At 33.8% G+C, this 24561-nt stretch overlaps 2 protein-coding genes across 3 annotated transcripts; one reads left to right on the forward strand and one right to left on the reverse strand.

The window, feature by feature from the left end:
- Positions 1–7265: 7265 nt before the first annotated feature.
- Positions 7266–9173, forward strand: LOC112722633 (uncharacterized). The gene has a single exon (XM_025773738.3). The coding sequence runs from the start codon at positions 7595–7597 to the stop codon at positions 8897–8899; it is 1305 nt and encodes a 434-aa protein (XP_025629523.1). The 5' UTR covers positions 7266–7594; the 3' UTR covers positions 8900–9173.
- A 4095-nt stretch (positions 9174–13268) lies between these two features.
- On the reverse strand, positions 13269–19502 carry LOC112722634 (serine protease SPPA, chloroplastic). Of its 2 annotated transcripts, none has more exons than XR_011867754.1 (13): positions 19081–19502; positions 18813–18996; positions 18524–18661; positions 18269–18436; positions 18080–18183; positions 17700–17767; positions 16703–16869; positions 15533–15602; positions 15027–15181; positions 14252–14357; positions 14063–14150; positions 13833–13990; positions 13269–13738 (listed from the first exon to the last, which is right to left on the reverse strand). XR_011867754.1 is itself a non-coding variant. In XM_025773739.3 (13 exons), the coding sequence occupies exons 1-13, from the start codon at positions 19408–19410 to the stop codon at positions 13550–13552; spliced, it is 1911 nt and encodes a 636-aa protein (XP_025629524.1). In that variant the 5' UTR covers positions 19411–19498; the 3' UTR covers positions 13269–13549. The 2 variants fall into 2 exon arrangements, 1 of the variants encoding a protein (XP_025629524.1); XM_025773739.3 differs by having other exon boundaries at positions 13833–13976; positions 19081–19498.
- Between the last annotated feature and the right edge of the window lie 5059 nt (positions 19503–24561).

Here is a 24561-nt window from a genome sequence, read left to right on the forward strand (position 1 = left end):
TATGCGTGGAGGAAGGGCGGCTTCTGTACGTGGAGGAAGGGCGGCGCCGAGGAGAGGGAATCGCGATGAGGAAGAGAAGGAGAGAAAGGGCCACACCGAGAATAGGGAAGCACGAAGAGGAAGGCCACCGTGAGGGTGCTGTTCGGCGACGTCAGGGGATTAGAGAATGACGGCGTGTGAGAGTGGGATGTGGAAGTGGAAAAAGAGAGTGGAGAGTGGGGAAGAGGAGAGATTTAGGGTTCCTGAGCGGCGCTGTATCTTGCTGGAAGGGGGTGGGGTTTGGTTTTTATATAGGGTTTTTTAGTAAACCGGTTCGGTTCGGTTTGGTTAGGGTTTTTCAAATTAAAACCGAAAACCGAACCGAACCACAAAAAAAACTTCAAAATATCATTTTTTCGATTTTTTTGGTTTTCGGTTTGTTCGGTTATCGATTTTTTTGGCTCGGTTGGTCGGTTTTGTTCGGATTGGATCAGTTTTAAACACCCCTAAGTAGTAGCATACACCAAGTCCAGCTCTATATGGAGTGTTCGGATGATATGCCCCACATCTCTTACATGTCAAGTTGTTGGGAGGATCCTGAATCTGCTTTCCTTTGCGTCTTCCCTGGTTGTTGTTATTATTGAATCTCTAGAAGTTATTCTGACCCATATGTTATTGTGGAGCATAACCACCTCGCTTTAAATTCTGTCCTCTAGGTGTGAAGTTCCTCCCCTGATCTCTCCTAACAAAAGTTCGGTGATCACCGTTGTCTAATGCTACTTTTCTCACACAATCCTCCATAAATCGGCTCTTGTTTACCAGTTCAGAAAAAACTATTATCTCCATTGAGCCCACTATACTCAGGATGTCACTCCGCAGACCACCTTCATATTTTATGCATTTTCATTCTTCAAAATTTCCCGGAGCACCTTGACAAATTCTAGAAAACCGACATAGTTCCTCAAACCGAAGGGTGTACTCTACCACTAACATAGGACCCTACTTCAGCTGTAACAACTTAAGCTCTTTTGCCGTCCTAACTGAATTAGGGAAATACTTGTTATAAACTCGGAGTGGAATACATCCCAATGGGTTGCAATATTATCTCGCTGCAGAAGGCGTCGGGTCCCCTACCACTAATACTGAGCTTCACCCATCAGCTGATAAGTAGCAAACTCAACACACTGATTGAATTTTTTATAAAAACTTCGGCAGCATCTTCTCTAAAACTCAGACTTTTGCCATCCCTCAAGGGTCCCAACCATCAAACCAAACACCCCTCGATCATTCAAATCATTTGCAATATCAAATTATTTCAAAATCAAACCAATTCCAGTATTAAATCTATTCCAAAAAAACAACCAACTCCAATAGCAAACTGTTTACAAAATTGAATCACACATCACATGCCATATACACAATCCATCAATAATTCATTCATTTCATTCCTATCTTAAGGTCTTCTAGCCTAAGTTTTTACGTGACATTAAACATTAACTACGAGAAACCAAAAGTCCAAAACCATACCTTGGCCGATTTCTCTCTAAGCTCGGAACACCTCAAAAACCTCTCCTTTCACAAGCTCTAAGTGTCCAAGTGTCAATTCCTCAAGCTTAATAACCCGGATTTTGTTCCAAACCGCCCAATCAAACTCCAAATCAACAAGAACACAATCTAATTCACACAATATCACTATAATCATCATAGGGTTCACTAACTCAATGATTCACAAGGGTTCAACAGTTTCTTATCTTATCCACATATCAATTAGACAAAACCCAATAATTTTTTGCTGCTAGAGTTCACCTAAACCATCAAAATTATTCAATTTCTCAATACCTAAACTCAAAAATCTCAAAATTAAGGAGGAGAGAACTGGGTGAGAATCTTACCACTTTGTTCAGAAATAATTGAAGAGAATTTTGAGACGAACATGTGGCCGCGACGACTCGTCAATCGGAACTCCGGATTGAAAGTTATAGACGACAAAAGTTAACGATGGTGAGGGTTAGGGATTATACGCTAATCTCTCTCTCCTTCAACGTTTTTTGCAGGTAAGAAGAAGATGAAGCTCGTTCACGGTGTTTAATAGGTTGGGCTTGAGTCCGGTTTGGGTCTGGTCTGACCGGTTCGGTCTGTTAGTTCGTTTTTGGGCCAAAATCTTTAAAATTAGTGTCAAAATTTGTATTTTTAATATTCCTACTCCTATAAATTTAATTTCTTAATTTTTTTGAATAATAATTAATTTATTTCGCAGGGTTTACACCTGTCGGTTCCAAAGACAAAAATTCTCGAAAAAGAAAAGAGGTAAATACCATTCCTGTTGAAAAAGATAAAGATATAGTAAAGACACCTACAGTTGTCCAAAATTCTGATATAATTTTGACACTAGAAGATGTTCAGGTACCTGAAAATACTGAAAATTGTGAAAATGATGAGCTCTCGATAAATTATGTCTTTACAGGAGAAAAATGGGACTGGAAAAAGACAATTGTCGATGAAATATTTGCATATAATGTAGTGTTAAATATCATGCATGAAAGTAAGAATCTCGAGCCAAGAACAGTCGAAATGTCGACAAAGGAATGATTGGCTAAAATGGAAAGAAGCTATGAAGGTTGAGTTAGACTCATTTGCAAAACGTGAAGTCTTTGGACCTGTAGTCCGTACACTAGAAGATGTAAAATCTGTTGGATACAGATGGGTATTTGTGACAAAACGAAATGAAAAAATGAAGTTGTACGCTACAAAGCTCGACTTGTAGCACAAGATTTTTCACAAAGGCCCGGTATAGATTATGAAGAAACATATTCCCCTGTAGTGGATGTAATAACATTGCGTTATTTGGTCAGTTTATCCGCATACCATAAACTACATATGCATCTAATGGATGTGGTAATAGCCTATTTATACAAATTATTAGATCGTGATATATATATATATATATGAAAGTCCCTGAAGGACTAAAGATATCTAAATCATCCAATGAATATTTGCAGGGGTTATATTCAATCAAATTGCAAATATTTTTATATAGTCTAAAGCAATCGACGAATGTGGTATAATCGTCTTACTGAGTATCTGGCCAAAAACGGATTCAAGAATGATGATATCTTCCCACGTGGTTTCATAAAAAAATATGCATCTGAATTCATTATAATTGCTGTGTACGTTGATGATTTAAATATCATTGGAATCCCTGAATATATTCCAACAATTATAAAATCTCTAAAAGAAGAGTTTGAGATGAAAGATCTTGAAAAAACTAAATTTTGTCTTGGCCTGCAAATCGAGCATACAAAAAATGAGATCTTTATTCATCAAACAACATACACAGAAAAGATCTTGAAGAGATTTTATATGGATAAGTCACATCCATTAAGTACCCCAATAATCGTAAGGTCTTTGGATGTGAAAAATGATCAATTCCATCCGAAAGAAAAAAAATGAAGATATCCTTGGTCCTGAAGTACCATATCTCAGTGCCATTGGGGCACTAATGTATCTTGCTAATAATATACTACCTGATATATCATTTTCTGTGAATTTACTATCAAGGTATGGTTCCTCTCCAACCAGAAGACATTGGAATGGAATCAAACAAATCTTTCAATATCTTTATGGAACGGTTGATATGGGATTGTTTTATCCATATGGATCCAAGTCACAATTAGTTGGTTATGCAGATGCTGGATACTTGTCTGATCCACATAAGGGAAGATCTCAAACAGGATACCTGTTCACATATAATGATACAACTATATCATGGAGGTTCACGAAACAGACGATTGCAGCAACATTCTCTAATCATGCTGAAATACTAGCGATACATGAAGCTAGTCGCGATTATTTTTGGCTCAAGAGTTTGATCTAGTATATTCTGTCATCATGTGGACTGATTGATCATAAGATAGCTCCAACTGTTCTGTTTGAAGATAATACAACATGCATTGCTCAACTTAAAGCTGAATACATCAAAGGTGATAGAACAAAGCATATTTCTCCCAAATTCTTCTTCACTCATGACCTTCAAAATCAAGGAACAATTCATGTCCAACAGATCCACTCAAACGATAATTTGGCAGATTTATTTACAAAGTCACTTTCAAAATCCTCCTTTGAAAGATTGGTACATCAAATTGGGATGCGCCGATTTCAAGATATAAAATAATGTCGGTAAGAGGGAAGACTGAACTCTTTTTCTCTTAGTAAGATTTTTCTCCCTAATGGATTTTTCTTGATAAAGTTTTTAATGAGGCAGTCCTCATCATAAAGGATATTTTACTCTTTTTCTTTCACTAAAATTTTTTTTTCACTGAATTTTTTTTTAGTAAAGTTTTAACGAAGCATAATTCTAAATAGACATTCAAGAGGAGTGTTGTGATAAGAATGATGGATGCCCATTTAATATGGGCGGTTCATATTTTACAATATTAAAGGCTGAAGTTATTAAGAGAGAATGAAGTTAATAATGGTTGAAAAGAATGACTTTATGTGTGTATAAATAGGAAAAACGAACCCTAAATAATACACAACAACAACAAAAATATCTTTCCCTCTTTTTATATATATACACTACAATAAATTCTCTTTTTTTTATGTATAATATATATGAATCATCTATATATTATTAAAATATTAATATTAGTGAATATTAATATTAGAATTATTTATTTATATTTTTTATTTTATATTTATTTATTTTATAACAAGTTATACGGGACATTAGCACGGAATAAATATATGAAAACGAAAATATATTAAAAATTAATTAAAACTTGAGCCAAAATCATTATTTAATTAAAATATGGGATATCACTATCATGGTTAATTTTGTAAGTATTATTATTATTATTTTATTTATAGCAACATTGACGTTTTGTCTATTAATGCACTACTCAACATAACGTTAAAATATCCGTACTATAATGTGTAAAACAAGTTTAACACTGCTTAAATTACGTGGATGTTATATAGTTGTCAGCATTAGCTAACATCGATAGGGATTTAATTAAGAACTTTGTTAGGTAGATAATGATTTTTGTGAATAATGTGAATAATAAATTTTAAAATTTGTCCAATAAAATAAAAATATATTACACCTCTAAATTATTCACGAAAATCTTAATATTACAAATAAGAGAAAAATTTAAAACAGCCTCTGACAATTACCTCGAAAGACAACGAGGCCCTTGATAAAAAAACCCAACCCAGCTCCTGAAAATTACTTCGAAAGGACAACGAGGCTCCTGTGCCAAAAAAAGTAAATGTTATTTTATTTTGGTACAGGGACTAATCAGTCCAAAAAAAAAGATCAGGGACTGGATTGGGTGTTTTTTTTTTGGGGACCTCGATGTCCTTTCGAGGTAATTGTCAGAGACCGGGTGGGTAGGGACGGATCTACTCTTACGGGTGTGGGGCAAGCGCCCCATTATAATTTGGAATTTTATTGAGTAGTATATAATAATAATATTTATTTGCCCCTACTAAATTATTAAATTTGACCCCACAATAATTTTTTATTCAACTTTCGACACTTAATAGTCAATTTGAGTACTTCATATTAGATGTCCATTATAATGATCAATTTTTAAATTTAAATAAGATTGGTATTCTTTCTTAGAAATCGACTTGAAAGAATATTATCTATCCATTTGTGTTTCTTCTTTTAAAATTAGTTTTAGTTTTTTATAACTATACTAATTGAATGAACTTTTTTAACTATGAATATCATCAAAAATTAATTGTATGAAAGTTGAATTTTAAATGATTGTTCAACAACATATTAAAAAAAAAAGACATTTTGATTATATTGTCAAGGTTTCAAAATATGAAATATAAAAAATCAAATTTTAAATTATATGTTATTATTTAAATTACTATTTTAGTATTTTAATTTGTAATTAGATATTTTGAAGTCTAATAATATTTTATAATAACAAAATATAATTATAACAATAATTATGCTACGTATACATAAAATAATCACTTGTACAAAATAAATCTTAAAATACAAATTTTGAAATACAAAATACACATTAAAAATAAGTTAAATAATATATGTATTTATACACAAATCTATAGTAGATAATTTAATACCTAGTTTTTTATGTAAACTTAATTTTTTATTATAAAAATTATTATCATGTTATATATATTTTGCCCCATTATCAAAATTTTTTGAATCTGCCATTACGAGTGGGGTATTCACTCTTAGAATAATCATTCGCACACCTAATGAATTGAACATTTCATATATCTATTGTTCATATTATTTAATATTTTTATTATCTATTTATACTTTTTCTTTAATTAAACACAAGTTAACATGTTTGTGTGGTTAACATTGCCACAAGAAATAGTACTTTAGGTCTAATTTGGATAAACAACTTAATTAAATTACTTTTGAAAAAATAATTTAAACAATAAATAACTATATTAAAAGTAGCTTATAAATAAATTATTCTGCATTTAGATTTTTAATTCTAAAAATATTTATTTTATAAAAATATGATAAAAAGTAATAATATTATGAAAAAAATTATTTTTTTTCTATAAATTTTTAAATAATTTTTTAAAAAATTATACCAAATATTAATATTATTACTTTTTATAAGTCAAAAATTTAAAAAAATTACTTTTAAAACTTTGCAAACTGGCGCTTAAACCTATCATCATGCAAGAAAATGTTATAATACGATTTGAGTAACGCAATACATCTTCTTCCAATATAATCCGCTCCATATAATACACTACTAAATTTTTAATTCGTAACTAAATAATAACCTCTCATAATAATTAGGGGTGCGTTTTCTGAATTGTAAGCTCTCTCCATATTTCTTGGGTATGATTGTATGAATTTATTTCTATGCAGTATATGAGTATAAACCCATGACGACCATTAGACCATATCAATCAAGTTGTTATGATGAAAATAGGAAACTTAAAGTTTGCTTATAATTCGGATTATTTTTACTAAAAAATTCTCATCCTCATTCTTAACAATATGTAAAATTTGTATTTTTTTTTAAAAATTAAATAACAATTCTTATATTACCATATTAACAACAATAACTAACTTTTAAATCTGGTATTTAAAATGTCATTTAAATGTAAAATTTAATTAGATAACTAAACAAATATCTATACAAATGTATAAAATTAAAATTTTGGCAGGGAATAAATCTTAATATCCTAGTATCGGCAAGAAAATTCGCCCACCTCTTGGAAAATATTCAAAAAAATCATTACATATATCATATGGCAAACAAAATTGGCATAATCATGATATGAATGTTACAATGGAACAAACTTTTGCTGTTAGATCTGAGTCAAACTTTAATAAACAAAAGCATATTTTAAGGAAAAAATAGGAATACTATTTTTGGAACGTGTGCGTAAAGAGAGCAATAAAAGGTGTTCTTCCCCTCACACACCGGAGCGTGCAATAAAATCAAAGATCAAAGATAAAAAATAAAAAAAGAATAGAGGGGCACTTCCGTCACTTCACCTTCACCTTCACCACAATACAAACACAACCCACAGTTTTTCCTTCTTCACACAAAAAAAAAAAAAAGAAAACTTTTTAGCACTCCTCAAGTTTTTCGATCCATCAATGGCAGATGTAACGTACCTTCTCCACCATCACCACCCTGAACACGACGACGACCCTCACCAAACGCTAACTCTACCACCCTACTGGTCTCCTCACGATTTCGATTTCTACGCCTCCGATCCCGAATTCCCCCAACAACCGCATAACAACCACCATCACCACCACCACCACCATCGCCACCACCACTTTCCCCAATCTGGTTCGTCCACCATTCTCGACCGAGAGAATCAGGTCAATTTCGTTATGGATTTATTCCAGCAGCGTGTTGAGCAGTCACAGGTCATGGGACACCCTTTAAACGACGCCGTTTTCGGGAGCAGCGATTTTGGGATTGAAATGGACGCTTTTACCCTTGATTTAGGGTTCCCTTCTGACAGAGACTCCCACCACCGCGCCAATGCCGCTGGAGGGGATTCTTCCGCCGGTGGTGTCGTTGTCGTCGACGATGACGATTTCTTCTTCGGGAGGAGGGTTTCGGGGTCCGAATCCGGCGACGCGGCGGCGTTCGAGAACTGCGTGAGCCTCCTAGGGTTCGGATCGGACTCCGACGAGGAAGAAGACAACGGCGTTCTCCGAATCTGCGTGCATTCCGACGAGGATTACAATTTGCACGACGAAAACGACGACGTTTCGAGTATTCCTCTGTGCTGGGACTCGCTGCAGTTGGAAGATAACAGAGAGAACAACGACGATTTTGAGTGGGAGGAGGTTGATGGAAGGGTCGACGAGAGGGAAGTTCTAAGCATGCTCACCGTCGAAGACGATAGATCCGGCTCGGTGTCCGTTTCGCCGATCACCGGAATCGAAGTAGCCGAAGAAGAAGAGGTTAACGTTTTTAGGGTTGGAGGAATGGAGAATTTGGAATGGGAAGTGCTTCTGAATGCAAACAATTTGGACACAATCACGAGCCCGGATTTGGATCACGATTCCGAACCCTATTTTGGTGATCACGATGATTATATTTACACTGCAGAGTATGAAATGATGTTTGGCCAATTCGCCGATAATGATAATCCATTGAACGGTAGGCCTCCGGCTTCGGCTGCCGTCGTCCGGAGCCTGCCGTCAGTGGTGGTAACAAAGGATGACGTGGAAGGGAACAATGCGCTCTGTGCTGTTTGCAAGGATGAGTTTTGTGTTGGGGAGAATGTAAAGGTGTTGCCTTGTTCCCATCGTTATCATGGTGACTGCATTCTGCCATGGTTGGGGATTAGGAACACTTGCCCCGTCTGCCGCCATGAGTTCCCCACTGATGATGCTGATTATGAACGTAGGAGGCTGCACAGATCTGGCCAGAGGATTTGATCATTGCTTGATGAAAATGGATCAGATTCGCCTCCAGAGTTTGATGAGAATTTTAGGTTAAGGGTATATATTATTTTTTTTTTATTTTTTTTGGACATGTGCTGGTAATTTTGTTCTGATTTTCACAATGGAGGTTTGAGGTTTTGATTATAAGAATGTTTACTCACTACTCTTCTAATTGTACCATGGATACATTATAGAAATTAATCAACTTTCCAAAATGTAAATGATTGTACGATTATTTATTTATTTATTTATTTATTTATTTGCTGAATTTTTCGATGCTTGTTGATTTCTGTTCTGTGGAATTCTTCTTCATATGCATGTTAGAACAATGAGTGCGAGCAAGATCCTCTTTGATATATAAGTTGAGTGACTGAAAAGCTCTAATTGGTTGCAAGTTGTAACTGTGAGAGTTCTCTACCAATCTTGGAAGAGAATGGGGGAAGCTTTTCTGTGATCATGATTCAGGAATTTCACTTATTTATGTCGATTCTGGCATTGACCAACTTTTTATTTGGGATGTTTTAAGAGCTCTGTTTCTTTTCTGTTTTGTTCTTTTGACTTGCTTTAAATGTATTGCAAGTCCTTTTTCTGATTGGAGTGTCTTTTTTAGGATTGTTGCCGTGGTAGTAAATTTTGACAAGCAGATATCAGTTATGCGGCATCCTTAGTGCTAAGTTTACATTCTTGTTGGAGTTGCTTGAAATCTAATATTCTGGTAAAAAGATAACAAGGGTTGACAGCAGTGGTAAGTGAGTCTTGGAGAAGATAATGGTAAGAAAGGTCTCTTAGTCCTAACAATTTTCAGAGGTAGAAACAATTTAAAGAACATAAAACATAGAGATATTACTTTCTTAGTACAGTGCCTACACTGCAATGTTAGAATGGTGTGTATGGTTGCAGTTCTGCACGATTTAGTTAGTTAGTTGAAAGTCTTGGAGATTCAGTTATGCTTTTCCATTGTTTCACAAACTATTCTTTTTCAAATTGTGGCACATTTTGCAGCTTTTTCATGTGTATCGCAGATGATGTTGTCTTTGACTCTATTAACTTGTGTAACCCTAGGACATATTTAAGCCTTGCCTTCATTTACAACCCTACAATGCTTCCTTGTTCGTAGATTCTGTATCACACGAGAAAAAGACTAGATGATTAGAGTTACTGCTACCTCACCCTAAAAATTGATTCAGTTCATTATTTTCAAGTGAAGTGCTAGTGAATTTACTTTGGATGAGATTCCTTATCATACCCGTTATTAGAATCATTGTTAACATCAGTACTATGTTGAAGAAAGCACCTATTGAAAAGGCAAGGCAAATTAAATGTATAAACTTTGGCATATTAAATTTAATGCATGCAAGTTATTATCTCACTGTCATAGCCCACCATGCAAAAATGGTACTTTATGACGAAGAATCCTTAGAAGACATTGCCAGGAATGCAAATTACTTGCCTTCCTTTCCCCTTAATATCTGTCATGTTGCTTAATATAGAACCTGAAATTACTCTGGATAGCATTTTCATTTTTGTATATCCTTAAATATCAGTGGTTCAATTAAATCTCTGGGGTTAAGTAAATTTTTTGCTTCAGTTTGGTTTTGGGGTTGAATACAAGTTAACTCGAAGTGTATTATTTATAGCACATTCTCATTTATATTTGGGTAGAATTCCATAATCATGATTAAATATTGAAAGAGAATTGCAGAAACATTGTCACAGAGCCAGCATTTTTTCTGAATTAGGTATGCGGCTATGCACTCATATATGGCTTTGGTTTTATAGTGTTAAATTGTTACTTTCTACCTTGTTTTTAGGCATACTTTGTCAAAGAGTTTCTTTTAGTGCCCTCCCAGCCATTGTTGTCAAACTCTCGAGTTAACTCGTAAACTCGTACGAGTTTACGAGTTTAGATATGGAATCGAGTTGACTCGGGCATAGACTCTATCTTGAGTAAACTCGGCTAGACTCGGCTAAACTCGGTCAAACTCGGACAAACTCGTGAGTCTAGGACCAAGTTAGCGAGTTTGTATTTTTTTTCATTTTTCCTAAAAAAAGCGTCATTTTGAAACTAAAAAAACACTTTTTTTTTATTTGTATTACGATAACACTCGCAAAGAATAAAAGAAAACTCACTCACAACTCACTCATCTACGTCGTTTCTCTCAAGTCTCACTTTCTCCATGTTCTGCCGTAGTCGCCGTTCCCCGTCGAGCTTCCATTGTTCGCCTGTGTCTGCTACCTCTGCTCTGATTTGCGCCATTGTCTTTGTGAATTTTACCTGTGTTACCCTCTGCTTTGTATTTCTTCACATCTCCACTATCTGCAACTCCATCGTGCTATCACTGTTCAACTCCCTCTGCTTTGTCCATGACTATTTGTCGCCGTTGTTTCGTGCTGTTGCTGCACCCTCACCACCGCTGCCTGCTGCACCCTTGTCTTCGATCTGCTATTGTTGGGACTTTGCCCCTTCTTTTCTTCTGTATCCTCTATTTTTTGAATGCCTTTTGCCTTTCTTTGAGCCTTTGCTTCTTGATTTAGTTTTTTTTTTTTTTGCTTTTTAAATTTTATTGCTTTTAATTTTAGCCTATTGCTTATCATTTATGTTAGATGGCCAGATGGTTCATCCATTCATGGCTGATTAGTAATTAATTATTTTTATTAGAGTTAATTTAATTATTTAATATTATTCAATGTTCAATTAAAGATTTAGTATTACAGATTTAGAATTTTTAATTTTGTGTGCTCTATGTTGTACTTGTATAAGAATAATTATAGAGGATTTGAATGTGTATTTTAAAGTATTTGTTATAATGTATGCTATTATTTTAATTTATTATGTGCTTTAAGATTGATATTATTAATTTTGAATGATTAGAATTGAGTAAATATACATTATGTATGACATATATAAACTTCATAACAGGTGAACTCGTACGAGTCTACGAGTTAACTCGCGAGTCGAGTCTAGGTCAGCTCCACGAGTTTACTTAGACTCGCGGGTTTGACAACCTTGCTCCCAGCTATTAAACCATCTCAATTTTAAGTTTTCTTGTATCTCAATGTCAATTATTACCAAACCATTTGTAGAACATTGATTATCTAACTATTATTTTGTTATTAATCTTGATCACACTTGCTTTCTTAACTTTCCAAGCATGTAGAACCAAGATGATATACGACACTAGACATATCCAAAAATGCATCAGCAGACATTCAATGCCAAGAAAACTTTTATCTACTTTTGCTCTTGCATTAAGTATCTCATCTATATAACATCTAAGCCTATTTCCTTCTGCTTTCTCTATCTCTCTATCTGTGTCTATGACTGTTTCTTCATCCTCATGAAAATTGTTGATATGGAAGGCGATGATGCCGAGCAAGTCCATTCTGGAGTACCTTATGTTACCTTACCACACTATCTGCACTATCCTTCCCAAAACCAGAAACCTATGTTGACCTCAAGCTTCTCAAACATGGAATTTGGAGAAGACCACCATGCTTTGAAACATTTGGATTCTTCTCATGGTTTAGATCATCTTCCTTTGTGCTACTCCCAACTTCAGCTTCCTGGTAATAATAGCAACAATCCAATTCATATCCCTGTTCATAAGTCCTCCCCAACAAACACACCATCCAACAGAAACAACAATTCCGACGAAGCAAAGGCTATCCTTGATGATCGAAAGAAAAAGAGGATGTTCTCCAACAGGGAGTCGGCTCGCAGGTCATGGATGCGAAAGAAGCAACAGATCGAAGTCCTTCAGTACCATGTTGAGCATCTTCAGACGTTGAACCATCAGCTGTCCCAAAAAATCATTTACTTGTTGGAATGTAACCAACAAATTAACCAACAGAATGCTCAACTTAAGGAGAAGGTTTCTTCTCTTCAAGTAGCCCTCTCTGACTTGTTAGTTCCTGTTGGACATGCTACTGACCAACCTCAACACATCCCTGGCGGCTTCCTCTCCAAGCGTTCGACTCAAACAATTGCTAGCTCTGGAGCATAACATTTCTGATCCAAAGGTTGTGAAGTAGAGAGGTACACATTTAGTCTACAAGAACACCTATTTTGTTATTTATATTAATATCTTTGGTAATTCATTGAACTTTTGTGGTCAATTTCAGTGATGCAATTCAAGAAATCTAGCTTGGAAGAAAATTATGAACTTAAATAGTAGGGATACTTTGTTAGTAGCTCCGAGAGTCCGAGCTCCAAACTAATGTCCTGTAATTTGGTTTTTAATTAGATACTGTACTGTACTAGGGGCAAGACTTTGCTTAGAGTGAATATTGCAGTTCTCTTTGTTTTATACTAACTTGACCCTCTCCCAAACCGAAAAAAGAGAGAAAAGTGCACTAGTCAACATATAAAATAGCTTCAGTTCATTTCTATGGAATGCGAATCTTAGAAGGTAACATACTCAGTTATAGAGAGTGAAATTCTATCACCTGGGATGAACCTAAGAATCTCTCATGTTTATTGACCCCTATATGCAGTATGCTTACATTTCCAATGTAAACGGCAAACTGAATGAAAACTTTATTTGAACAAAAAAAAAAAAAAAAGAAGGAAAACCATTGGTAAGAATTATCATGGCTACAAGGAATTCAGGCAATTTTTCATGAATGGCAAAATGCAGTTGAGGTTTAGATGTCCTTCGAATTTCTGAAACATGATTCAATGATTCCATCGATCCGCGCTTGAACTCCATTAGAAAATGCCGAGTCCTGTGACAATTCCTTTAACGTTGTGTCTACCTCAACGATAGAACTACCTAGACTTCTCAAAATCTCGGGTAGAGAAGGGGTGGGTCTTGAGAGCTCCACAACAGTAACCTGCCACATGGCTCATGCATAATAACCATGAGGAACATGAAATTCTAAGAACACAACATTCTAAGTGCTAAAATAAAGCTATTCACAAACCAACCTGTCTGTCATTAGGTATATTGGCCATTGATTTAGCTATGGAAATGGCCCGAGAAAGGCCACCAACAGCATCAACTAAACCATGTGAAGCTGCATCCTTGCCCATCCAAATCCTCCCCTGCGCAACCTCTTCCATCTTTTCTACCTAGTGGATAGTAGCTGTAAGCTTGTAACTTAGATAAACAATGAGGATGAACAGAAAGGAATGAAATTAACTTATCAAGAACATACTGTCATTGATCGCGAAAGAGCTGCCTTGTCACGAAACTGTTTATAAATGCGTTGTGCAGACTTTGCAAATAACTCTGCTTCATGTGGCCTGTACTCCAGAAAATGGACGGTAAAGAGAAAGAAATAATCATATTTGCATATACTAGAGGATAGAGACAGTAAGATCTTAATATGAACAAAAACTATTACCGAAAAGAACGCTGCTCAGCAGCAAGGAGTTCAGCGTATCTTCCCCTTGATATGATTTCCTTGTTGAAGCCAATCATCTCATACAATTTCCCCAGGTTAAATTTTGCTACAAAAAGAAATTTTATCCCATCAATATAACAGATTACAATATCCAACAAGAATATATAGAGCTCAAGCTCATAACTTCAAATTGTATTTTAATCCCTCGTTTATGCCACAGTTGAAATGACTTCATTTTTCTCATCTTCAGTTTCCTTTGACGTAAAACTGATGATGAAATGGTAATGATGTATAACATCTATTTCATCTCATGTCAATGCATTACGAGGCAATCTTGCACCTGTACTTGGGGCATATTCGTAATTGGAAATGTGTTATCCTTTGAATGCAAATTCATCCTATATAGGCTGTGTATACAAAATTATTGATCAGATTTTCCTCAAAATGGAGAGGTAACAGAAATCAGTTCTCTGTGAAGTCATGCATACCTCTTACTAAGGTTGGTTGGGAGAAATTTCAACAAAAGGAAAACTAGATACCCAATGACTATAATCAGCAAGGAATATTTAGTGATACCTAATGCGTCTACCTCAAAATAATAGACGGATTTAGCTTGGTGTCTGGACAAATGTTTAAAAGTGAGCAAATATCAAGGATTTAATGCAGATATAGATGAGATCGTCTGATTTGAATTGCATACACCAGCACAGGTATGTTGATTTGTAATAAATCTACATTATCCCTTCTCCATCCTCAAACTGACACTCAAGCTCACCTGTAACCACTCCAATTGAACCAGTTAAAGTAAGACTTTCAGCAACAATTGCCCTTGCTCCCATTGCCGTGTAGTACCCTCCACTTGCTGCAATATCAGACATTGAAGCAATGACTGGTTTTGAGGCTGCCAGAAGCCTGATTTCTCTCCACATCCTGCAGATCATGACACTAAAATATATTAACTGAACAAAGAGAACTCGCCAAAACACAGCATCATATTCACTACAAATATAACAGATTTATGTCAAATTTAACTAAAACAAAGGCTTCACTTGATCCATATAGCGTCAAGACATGGTTACTATTGTTGTCATTATATTGAAGCTATGTTAATGCACAATAAAGAAGCAGCTGCTGCTAACATTAAGGACAAATCAATGTAAGACACGCTCCCCTAAAGCATTAATACCATGTTACAGACCCATCCTAGATGTATCTGACCAGTCATTTCTTGAATTTCATATTCACAGTTCCTTTTTGGGATGGGAATTCACCAGCACTTACATATCAGAAGCAAGAGCATCACCTCCCGGACTATCAATTCGGATAATCACAGCCTTAAATTGTTTTGATTCTGAGAAGAAAAGCAAGTTAGTATGACTGGTGCAAACTATGGTGCCGATTCAACAAGTGAAATGAAATAAAGCATAATAACAGTGTCAAATTACAAGGTTTGGCAAACAGCATTATGGATGAATAATGAAAACCAATGTTCTAAAAGCTATGATGCACGGATACTGACACGGACACGGGACACGACACGCACCGACACGCGAATTTTAAAATCTTATAAGACACGGGGATACGCATACATATAAAATATAAAATATTTTTTAGATAAATTATAATGATATTTTGATATTTTATTGATATTAAAATATAAATTAATTTTTTAATTATTTTTAATGTCTTATTTTAATTATATCAAGTATTTAAATTTTTTTTTGTTTTAATAAATAATAATATATATTATATCTAAATTTATTTCAAAAATATATGTTAAGAATAAGACTGGACATGCTGACATGTGATGGTATTTACGTGTGTCTAAGTGTGTCCGGCGAAGAATTTTTTATTTTTTATTAAGACACGGTTAGACATAGCAAACACGCGTGTCGGACGGTGAGTGTCGTGTCCGAAATGTGTCCCACACGCGGACATGACAACTCAGCGAAGTGTCCGTGATTCATAGCCTAAAAGTATGTATAAGAGTTGGATCTCAGTTTATTTAAACACTCAACAGAATTATGCCCCCAGCTCCCCACTGCTTACATCTTGGAACACTAGCATGAACAACTCTATAAGCCACGAGTTTATTTGTTCTCTTAGATTTCCTCTAGTGGACAGATCTCTCTCTGTCAAAATTACACATCGACTAATTTTATTTGTAATCCCTTGGCCCGTTCTTGTAACTCCCTCTTACTTTTTTTGAATTTATACCTCATAGTCTTCGAGTCAGCCAAATCTCAGGCAAATAGCTCTCGAAAAGCCATTATAGTGAAAACTGCGACTAACATAACAGACTCTAATCAAACAGAGACAACCATGATACTACAATCATGAAAACTATCATAATTGAGGTAAATAGCTCAATAGCATTACAAGAATTATATTAATTTCGAGACGGTCCTGCTTGGAATTTAAAGGTAAATTTATAAAAAAAATCAAGTATACCTCTGACTTTGCGAATCTTCTCAATGATCTTCTCTGCAATGACACCTGAGGAACGAACACCTGATGAACTATCACCACGGCGGATGAGCCCTGTGGCTCTGATTATGGCTATCAAATCTTTACCACCAGATACTCCAAGAGTCCATTTCCTGACTAAAGAGTATTTTCTGCATTAAATTGAAGAAACAAATTACAATTTCATACAGTTAATGAGTCGCTTGCCAGTCTGATTATTCATAATAGAAGTCTGATAGGAAGCAGGAAGCCATAGTAAGTGAGACAAGTTAATAAGAACTGTATTGTACACAAATAAATGTGTCTCAACTCTCAATACATGAGAACTAATTTTCCACTTGTCTTGGGGAAAATATGAATTCTACTAAAACAAAAAATGTCAACATTACATAATCTCAGACCACAGAAGATCGTAAGCTTGTCTAACAGCCAGGTTAAAATGTTAAAATAGTTACAAGCCAACAAGGGATTAGTCACTGTGTTCAACGGTGGATATCCCAGTCGTGAACCAAAAAAAAAAAAAACACTGATGTAGTAGTAAGTAATTCTGTAATCTCAAGTAATTTTATGTAACCAGAGGGCAAGGAGATATGCAGCCACAGGGTTAATCCCCAATCAGTGGGCAAGGAGTGAAGATAAAAGAAAGACCATTGACAAAAGAAAAACTACTGGGTAGGGATTTAGCTCTTTTGCGGTGTGGAGATTTGTAAAGTAAGAAAACGAGAGTATAATCACCCTTGGATTATTTACTGGGACCCACACATATTTGAAGTGATCCTTCTTATTCTTCAAATCTCCGTACTTTAGAGAGGGAAAATCCATTAGGTACAGCTATAGAGGTATATATGTATATAAATGGTATCATATTTCTAGTGAGGTTATGGGTGTTGAGATATTTCTAATACCATGAGGAATTAAAAACATTCAATATAAACTAGACTACTAGAGTACATTCTTTCAGGCACTAGAAAACATATTTTACCTGTAATCAACCATAGGTAGATTTTTATTAATTTTCACTCCTAGTCTCTTCCTTAACTTGGCCATAATCTGCAAAACATGTAATGTTTCTTATTCTTTTAACCTCCCCTTGATTGTATCTCTCAAAACAATTTGTCAACCTATATAAGTTAACGAGCATACATGAATAGTGTGGGCACCACAAATTAGTTGATTGAAGAAGCAAATAAAAGCAACATACTCTACATTCTACAGGAGCAGCACAAAGCTCTGACTACTTTCGTTCAGATTTCTATAGACAACTAACCATCAGAGATCCTATCTTACTCTCTCATTAATCACGACTTACGACAGTACTGAAAGGTGTAATTTAACATATTACACTAGAGTGCAGTTAAGTACCTCATCCTCATAGATTACGTCTGATATGTAGCCCTTTTCCTTCAGTCTGTCCACATCATACACACCTTCATTTATGAAGTTCTCAATATCTTCTTTTTTCTTCCCTGTATGAAATATGTAAAGCTCGTAAGTTGATTTATCGATCCAAGGTCGAACTACACAGGACATCAAATGCAAATGCAAATGCACCTTTAGCAGAAGACACTTTATCCAGCCAATTTGTATAGATATTGTCAAGCAATTGGTTCAGCACCTCAGAACTCTCTTCAGTCATTGATCTATGAGTAAGGTTATCTCCTGATTTGTATTTGCCAATCCTTTCCAAATGAGGCTCAATTCCTAGGTTATCTAAAATACCTGAAAAACATATATATCAGTTTTAGGTTAAGTATATTGATAAAAAAAAAATTAAAATTCAAAAGCATGTAGCAATATGATACTTACCTCTGAAGAAAGGTGCTTGAATGGCCAATCCATACAAAGAAACATAGGCACTTGGAGGGGCATATATCTCTTCACATGCAGACGCAAGGTAATACTCCTTTTCTCCACATGAAGGGACAAACGCCACAACAAATTTCCCTACCAACCATAACCATAAGTAGCAAAGACCGACACCACTCAATATATATATACACACTCACAAAATCACAATATAATATAAACTTGAGTTGCATCGCATCAGAGCTCCATAATTGTAACTCAAATCTACTTGGCACTGTTGTTTATTTACCTGATTTTCTGAAATCGAAGATGTGACGTCGAATTTCATCGAGTTTAGCCCAGCCGCAGCTCAAAGGATCAATACGGAGGTAGATGCCGGCGATCCGAGGATCATAAGCTGCTTTGAAGAAATTTTCACAAATCTGAGGCAGAGACAGTGCTCGAGAGTACCTACTCTGCAGCTGATCCGTTATCTGAAAAAAATAAAATAAAAAACGCGCCAAAAAAAACTATTTCTCAAAAAACGAGAAAACGGTTAGAGCCGTTAGAGAGAGAACCCGGCCGCGCAGCTTGACGGAGTAGAGGGAGCCGTATTGGACACGCTCCCAGGGAAAGGCGAGTAGAATCTTAAGCTTGACGAGTTGCTTGTTCCATCCAGTAACTGGCTCGAACTTATCATCATCCTTAGCAGCTGACACGGCGCCGTTTTCTGGTTGTGGTTGACTTGAATAGGAAAACGAAGAACGAGTGAGGAGGAAGCGCCATCGGAATTCAATCGAAGTAGTTGCAGTTGAAGTTGAGCTGAATCGCTGAATGGCGGAGTAAGAGCGCGTGTGTGAGCGCGTGAACGTGTAACTGTGTTGAAGGACATTCTTCCACTTCCACATTTCTCTGCGTCTTCGTTGAGTTTCCTTTGCATCATTGCATGCCACGCTTATAACCACTTTCCTCTCCACTTGTTGCTTCCTCCTCCATGCCACTATTTTCTCTTTTTAATCAATTTACAAAGATATTCCTTTCAAAAAAAAAAATATTATAACGTCATTAAAATTTATTTATTTTTATTGTTAATTATATTTAAAAATATAAAATAAAATATATTATTAAATTATTAAATTAAAAAAATTATACTAAAAAAATTAAATTAATAACTAAATAATAATAAAAATAAATTTTAATAATCTCTAATATTTCTAGAAAAAAAATACGATCTTCCCTCTTTTTTTCTATTTTTTAACCTACACTTTTTTTTAAGAAAGTTAAAATCGAAATTTATATAAAATTAAAAAAGAATGATTACTAACTATTCTTTTTAGTTCAATAATTAGTCAATATTTTTTCTTTAAAGCCTTTTTCTCTTTTTAATAGTTTGTCCACTTATTATTTTAATTATTAATTAAGTCTTAATTAAACTAAAAACAAAATAAGTGAATTAAAATAATAAAAATATAAATTATTAGTTAATTATTATTTAAATCATTAATAAATTTTTTAAAATATTATATACACACAAAAAATATTTGTGTGTAAATATATATATTATTTAATTTATTTATAATATATGTTTATATTTTAATATATATAATATTAATTTTTTACATAATAAATATTTAAATATTGAATAAATTACTATTTTTAATCATTAAAGATTTAGACACTAATAAAACTAACCATAAAAAAAGTAAACTAATTTTATATCTATACAAGATAAAATTTTTTTACAAAATTATCTAATCGTTAAATTTCTATTCGCGTCCTTATAAAAACACAAAATTCTAAACAAATAAAATTCTAATTACACTAATCGTTAAATTCTATTGGCGTCAGGCACGGACCTAGGCACAACAGTGAGGGGGCACTTTCCCCCATTGTGTTTTTAATTTTTTTTTTTAAAAAAAATAGTTATACATATTATATAATGTGACCCATCTCAAATTTTAAATGATCCTACTATAAATAAATTAAATTCAATTAGCAAAGTTTTAAATTTATTTTTTTATTTTTCTATCATTTTGACTATTATTTAATCTAATCAAATTTAGTTTTTGTGTCGTCACTCTTTTATTCCATTAAACTCTCCTCTTATTTTTATATTTTCAACATTTTTTTTCTATTTCTTGTCTAGTGGTCATCCTCTCTTCATCAAAAAGAAAATTTCAAATTCTCCATGTTTTATATATAACTCTCCATGACTCTATGTATGTATTTTCTAATTTCATTGTTTCTCTTTTAATATTTTCAATTGAAAATTTTAATTCAAACAATTATAGTTTAGGTATTAATCTAATGTTTTATTCTCTTCATTAATTTATATATTTTATTTTATTCTCAATTTATTCATCCTTATTATTTGTTTTTTTTTACTTTTATTCTATTATATGTACTTATATTGCATATAAAATTTTAAAATAAATTTAATTAATTTAATAATTTAAAATAGTTTTTTTATTTTTAGAAATAATAATAAAAAGTATTTTAATTACAATACATAATTAAACAGATGCATAAAATTTTTCATCTAACATTATATCAAAATTAAATTAAAAAATATATAACAAATTTAATTATTTTAAAAAGAAAGAAAGAAAAAAATTATAAATTAAATTTCTATTATTTTATATAAACATACTTTTCATATACAAATTTAATTTTTTTAGTATTTATATATAATTCTAATTTCAAATTATAAATACTAGTGTATCGTTAGACATTAATATGCCAATTGATTCAGGCTTTTATTATTAAATGTGTATAAAATAATTAGTTAGGATAACAAATTATTTATAATTTAATTAAAATATTTTAAGTTCAAGTTTTAGAAATAAAAAGTTATTTTTTTATAAATTATATATAATGAATAGTATTTTAAGAATAAAAGTGTTCACTAATTCTTTTTAATTTTTATATCTTCATATAATTAATAATATTTAACAAAATTTATTTTAGTATATATATTTTTGCCCCCACTTCTAAAATTTTCTGATCCGTCACTGATTGGCGTCCTTATAATCGTTTTTACGTAATGTGCTTCTTCTTCTTTCTCTTCCTCCTCCCAACCCTAGTACTGCTACTTCTTCTTTTTCTTCTCCTCCTTTTTCTTTATTTTTCTCTTTCATTATCGTCGTCGCCATCACCACTTCACCACCTCTATCTCCTCCTCCTCTTCCCTTTCCTCTCATTTGAATTTCTTTAATCTCCTCCTTCCTTTTCCTCCTCTTCCTCCATCATCATCGTCGTTGTCGTTATCGTCATCGTCATCGTCATCGTCATCGTCGTCATCGTCATCGTCATTGCCATCGTCATCATTATTGTTATTGTCATCATCGTCTTCTTCTTCTTATACATATAACCGTTTAAATCCACGAAATTACTTAAATGATAACTACATAAAAATAGACTCAGTTCAAAACAAGTACAGACTAAGTGCACTTTATTTTAAATCCAGAATATACCGAAATTACTTAATAATAATGACACATAAACAAACTCCTCCTCCTCCTTCATCATTATCATAATCTTTTTCTTCTTTTTTTTTCTAATTCATTTTCTCCTTCTTGTTTTACCTTTTTATGATTCTTCTTATTTTATCCTATTAACAAGAATAAAATGCAGCAACAAAGAAAAAGAAACACATAATACTGCAAAATCACTAGAAAAAAGAACGACGATGAGAAGAAAACACGTGAAAAAGAAAAAGGAGGAAGACAAAAAAAAAAAAGAGAAGAAGGAGAAAGAAGAGGGGAAGGAGAAAGAGAAACACGAAATACAAACATTTATGTTAATAAGGATAGTTAGAACGTGTATTCACTCTCATTAATAAAATTGATTTTTACTATACTTGACCAACTTGATTACTAAAAAAGTTTAGATGTATAACAAAACTGATTCTCAAATTACTCCTACTACCATCATCAAGTTTTGAAACCCTCAATCCATCTACACTATCAACAATAAGAACTACTGCCACGACACCAACCCTTTTCAAAATCTAAATCTCCATAACCTTCTTCCATCACCACTTTAACCACCTTCAAAGTGAGGGCAACATCACTACTAATATCATCAACAACGTCATCAAATCAAAATTAAGCAAAAATGATGAGGGCAAGCTGGAGGCATTATCACCCAAATTGCGCCTCAACGGTTGAGGTGATGATTGAAGAACATGGAGGTGAGAACCAGAGTAGCAAAACGACATATTTAGATTCTAGAACAAACAACAATTCAATAACTCAATAAAAGCACTTTAGCAGTTCAGAACACTATTAGTATATATAACTAAATTCTCCTTTTACTATTTTAGCAATCATAATTATTTATACTCTTAACTATATCATAACTGCAAATTGAGCAAGTAATATAATATAGTTTGAAATACTAACAACAGAAACATCAAAAAACACTTCTCCAAAAGGACTTTGTACAATAGCAACAAAGGCGTACCTTGGGATAACTGGAGCAAGAACAAGTACAGGATTTTTGGGAGAACGTAGCAGTTTTTGAAGCCACAGCTACCTTGACAGCATTTTGATTCAGAACAAGAGCTACTGAAATAGCTCCTCCTCCTCCATTTACAGCACTTTGATCTGGAACAAGAACAGCAGCGGCTCCATTTACAACAACTTGATTTGAAAAATAAGCAGCAGTTACTCTCTTTACAGCAATTTGACAACGGAGTGGGACACAAGCAGCAACACAACCATTTTGGCAAGGAGCAATTGATGGAGGGAAGACAATTGACATCAGAAAATTTTGTAGGCAATACTTCTTTCTGAGTACAAAACGTTGTGATAATAAAGTAGCATCTTTTGATCAGTTATTACAGCTTGTTAATTTCATCCCGGATTTAGAGAAACATTTTGTCAGTCTTATACTTCCCAAGTTGTATTTCATGGGTTAATAATTAAAATTGTTAGGCCACACAAATGCCTAATAACCTACCTTGACAATGAAGATACTCCAATGCAACTACGACCTCAGTAGCATAAAATCTATGAATATTGAGAACTTGATGTCAGTTAGAGGAAAGTAGGAGCCATGTGCATGTAGCAGCATATTATTATACCTGGCAGCCTTTTTCTTAAAAGAATATATAGAAGTTCAAATTAAGTTTTCAAAATATCGAGTTTTCTTGAATTGTCCGCTATCGTTAGAGGAAAATTCACCTATAAGACTCTCATATATGTTGAAAATACGAAATAGAAATAGGGAAGAACAAATTAAATCCTGCCAGTATATCCTGATTACAAAGGTTTAACTGGCCTAAAGTGCTTTAAGCATGTTCTCCACTGTCCAGGATCTACAAAACCAAGGTTACATAAATTTTAATGGAAGTCACAATTCTTAGATTTTGAAGACTTCAATATTTGGCACAAGTTGGCACAAGTTGAATATGTAATGATGCTAATAGAGTTTAATGATTTGAGACTCAGTATATGGTAAATTAATGAAGCACTTGAATAGAGTCCAAATCAGTTGTTCTCCTTCTTTTGCAATATTTTCTGCGATGCAGTTGTGAAGAGACTCCACATGTTGGTTATCGTCGAGTTGAACAGTGAACACCAATAAAATATTGACCTCTCCCTGTTGAACCGAGTAAAAAAGAAGTGTTTATCCATTCAAGGCAGAGGAGACAGCTGCAAAGTATAGATCAACTGGAACAGCTCCAAAAAAAATATTTGGTTGTTTCTAACTCTACAATCTTCTAGGCTTGATTCAAATGTTAGTATGTGTGTGTTCTGGGCTGATTTTTTAGCTCATGTATTGTTATGTGTGCATAGTGATATGTTGACATGTATATAACATTACTTTTGTCAATAAGAAATTGAATAATTTAATTGGATAAGTTTCTTGTAGCATTAGGTCACGCATACCCATCTCCTTAATTTTGCTATGCAGCCAAACGTCCAATTAATGCCTTTGTCTTATTGACAAATGGATTTAGCAATAAACAATTGAAAAGTACTTCTAAAATCAAATATAAAGAGGATTAAATTATTTTGTTCTTTGTTTCCTGCATAAGTGTCATTATGTCTCGA

The sequence above is a fragment of the Arachis hypogaea genome, chromosome 11, assembly GCF_003086295.3.
Source record: "Arachis hypogaea cultivar Tifrunner chromosome 11, arahy.Tifrunner.gnm2.J5K5, whole genome shotgun sequence".
Taxonomy (NCBI): domain Eukaryota; kingdom Viridiplantae; phylum Streptophyta; class Magnoliopsida; order Fabales; family Fabaceae; genus Arachis; species Arachis hypogaea.

What these genes read in the sequence shown, in the direction of transcription:
- LOC112722633 (XM_025773738.3), top strand. Translation starts at nt 7,595, where the DNA reads ATGGCAGATGTAACGTACCTTCTCCACCATCACCACCCTGAACACGAC.
- LOC112722634 (XM_025773739.3), bottom strand. Translation starts at nt 19,410, where the DNA reads ATGTGGAAGTGGAAGAATGTCCTTCAACACAGTTACACGTTCACGCGC. An exon ending in ACGTAATCTATGAGGATGAG is followed by an intron (nt 17,768 to 18,079) that starts GTACTTAACTGC and finishes CATGTTTTGCAG; the next exon opens with ATTATGGCCAAGTTAAGGAA. An exon ending in GATGCTCTTGCTTCTGATAT is followed by an intron (nt 15,182 to 15,532) that starts GTAAGTGCTGGT and finishes CATGATCTGCAG; the next exon opens with GATGTGGAGAGAAATCAGGC.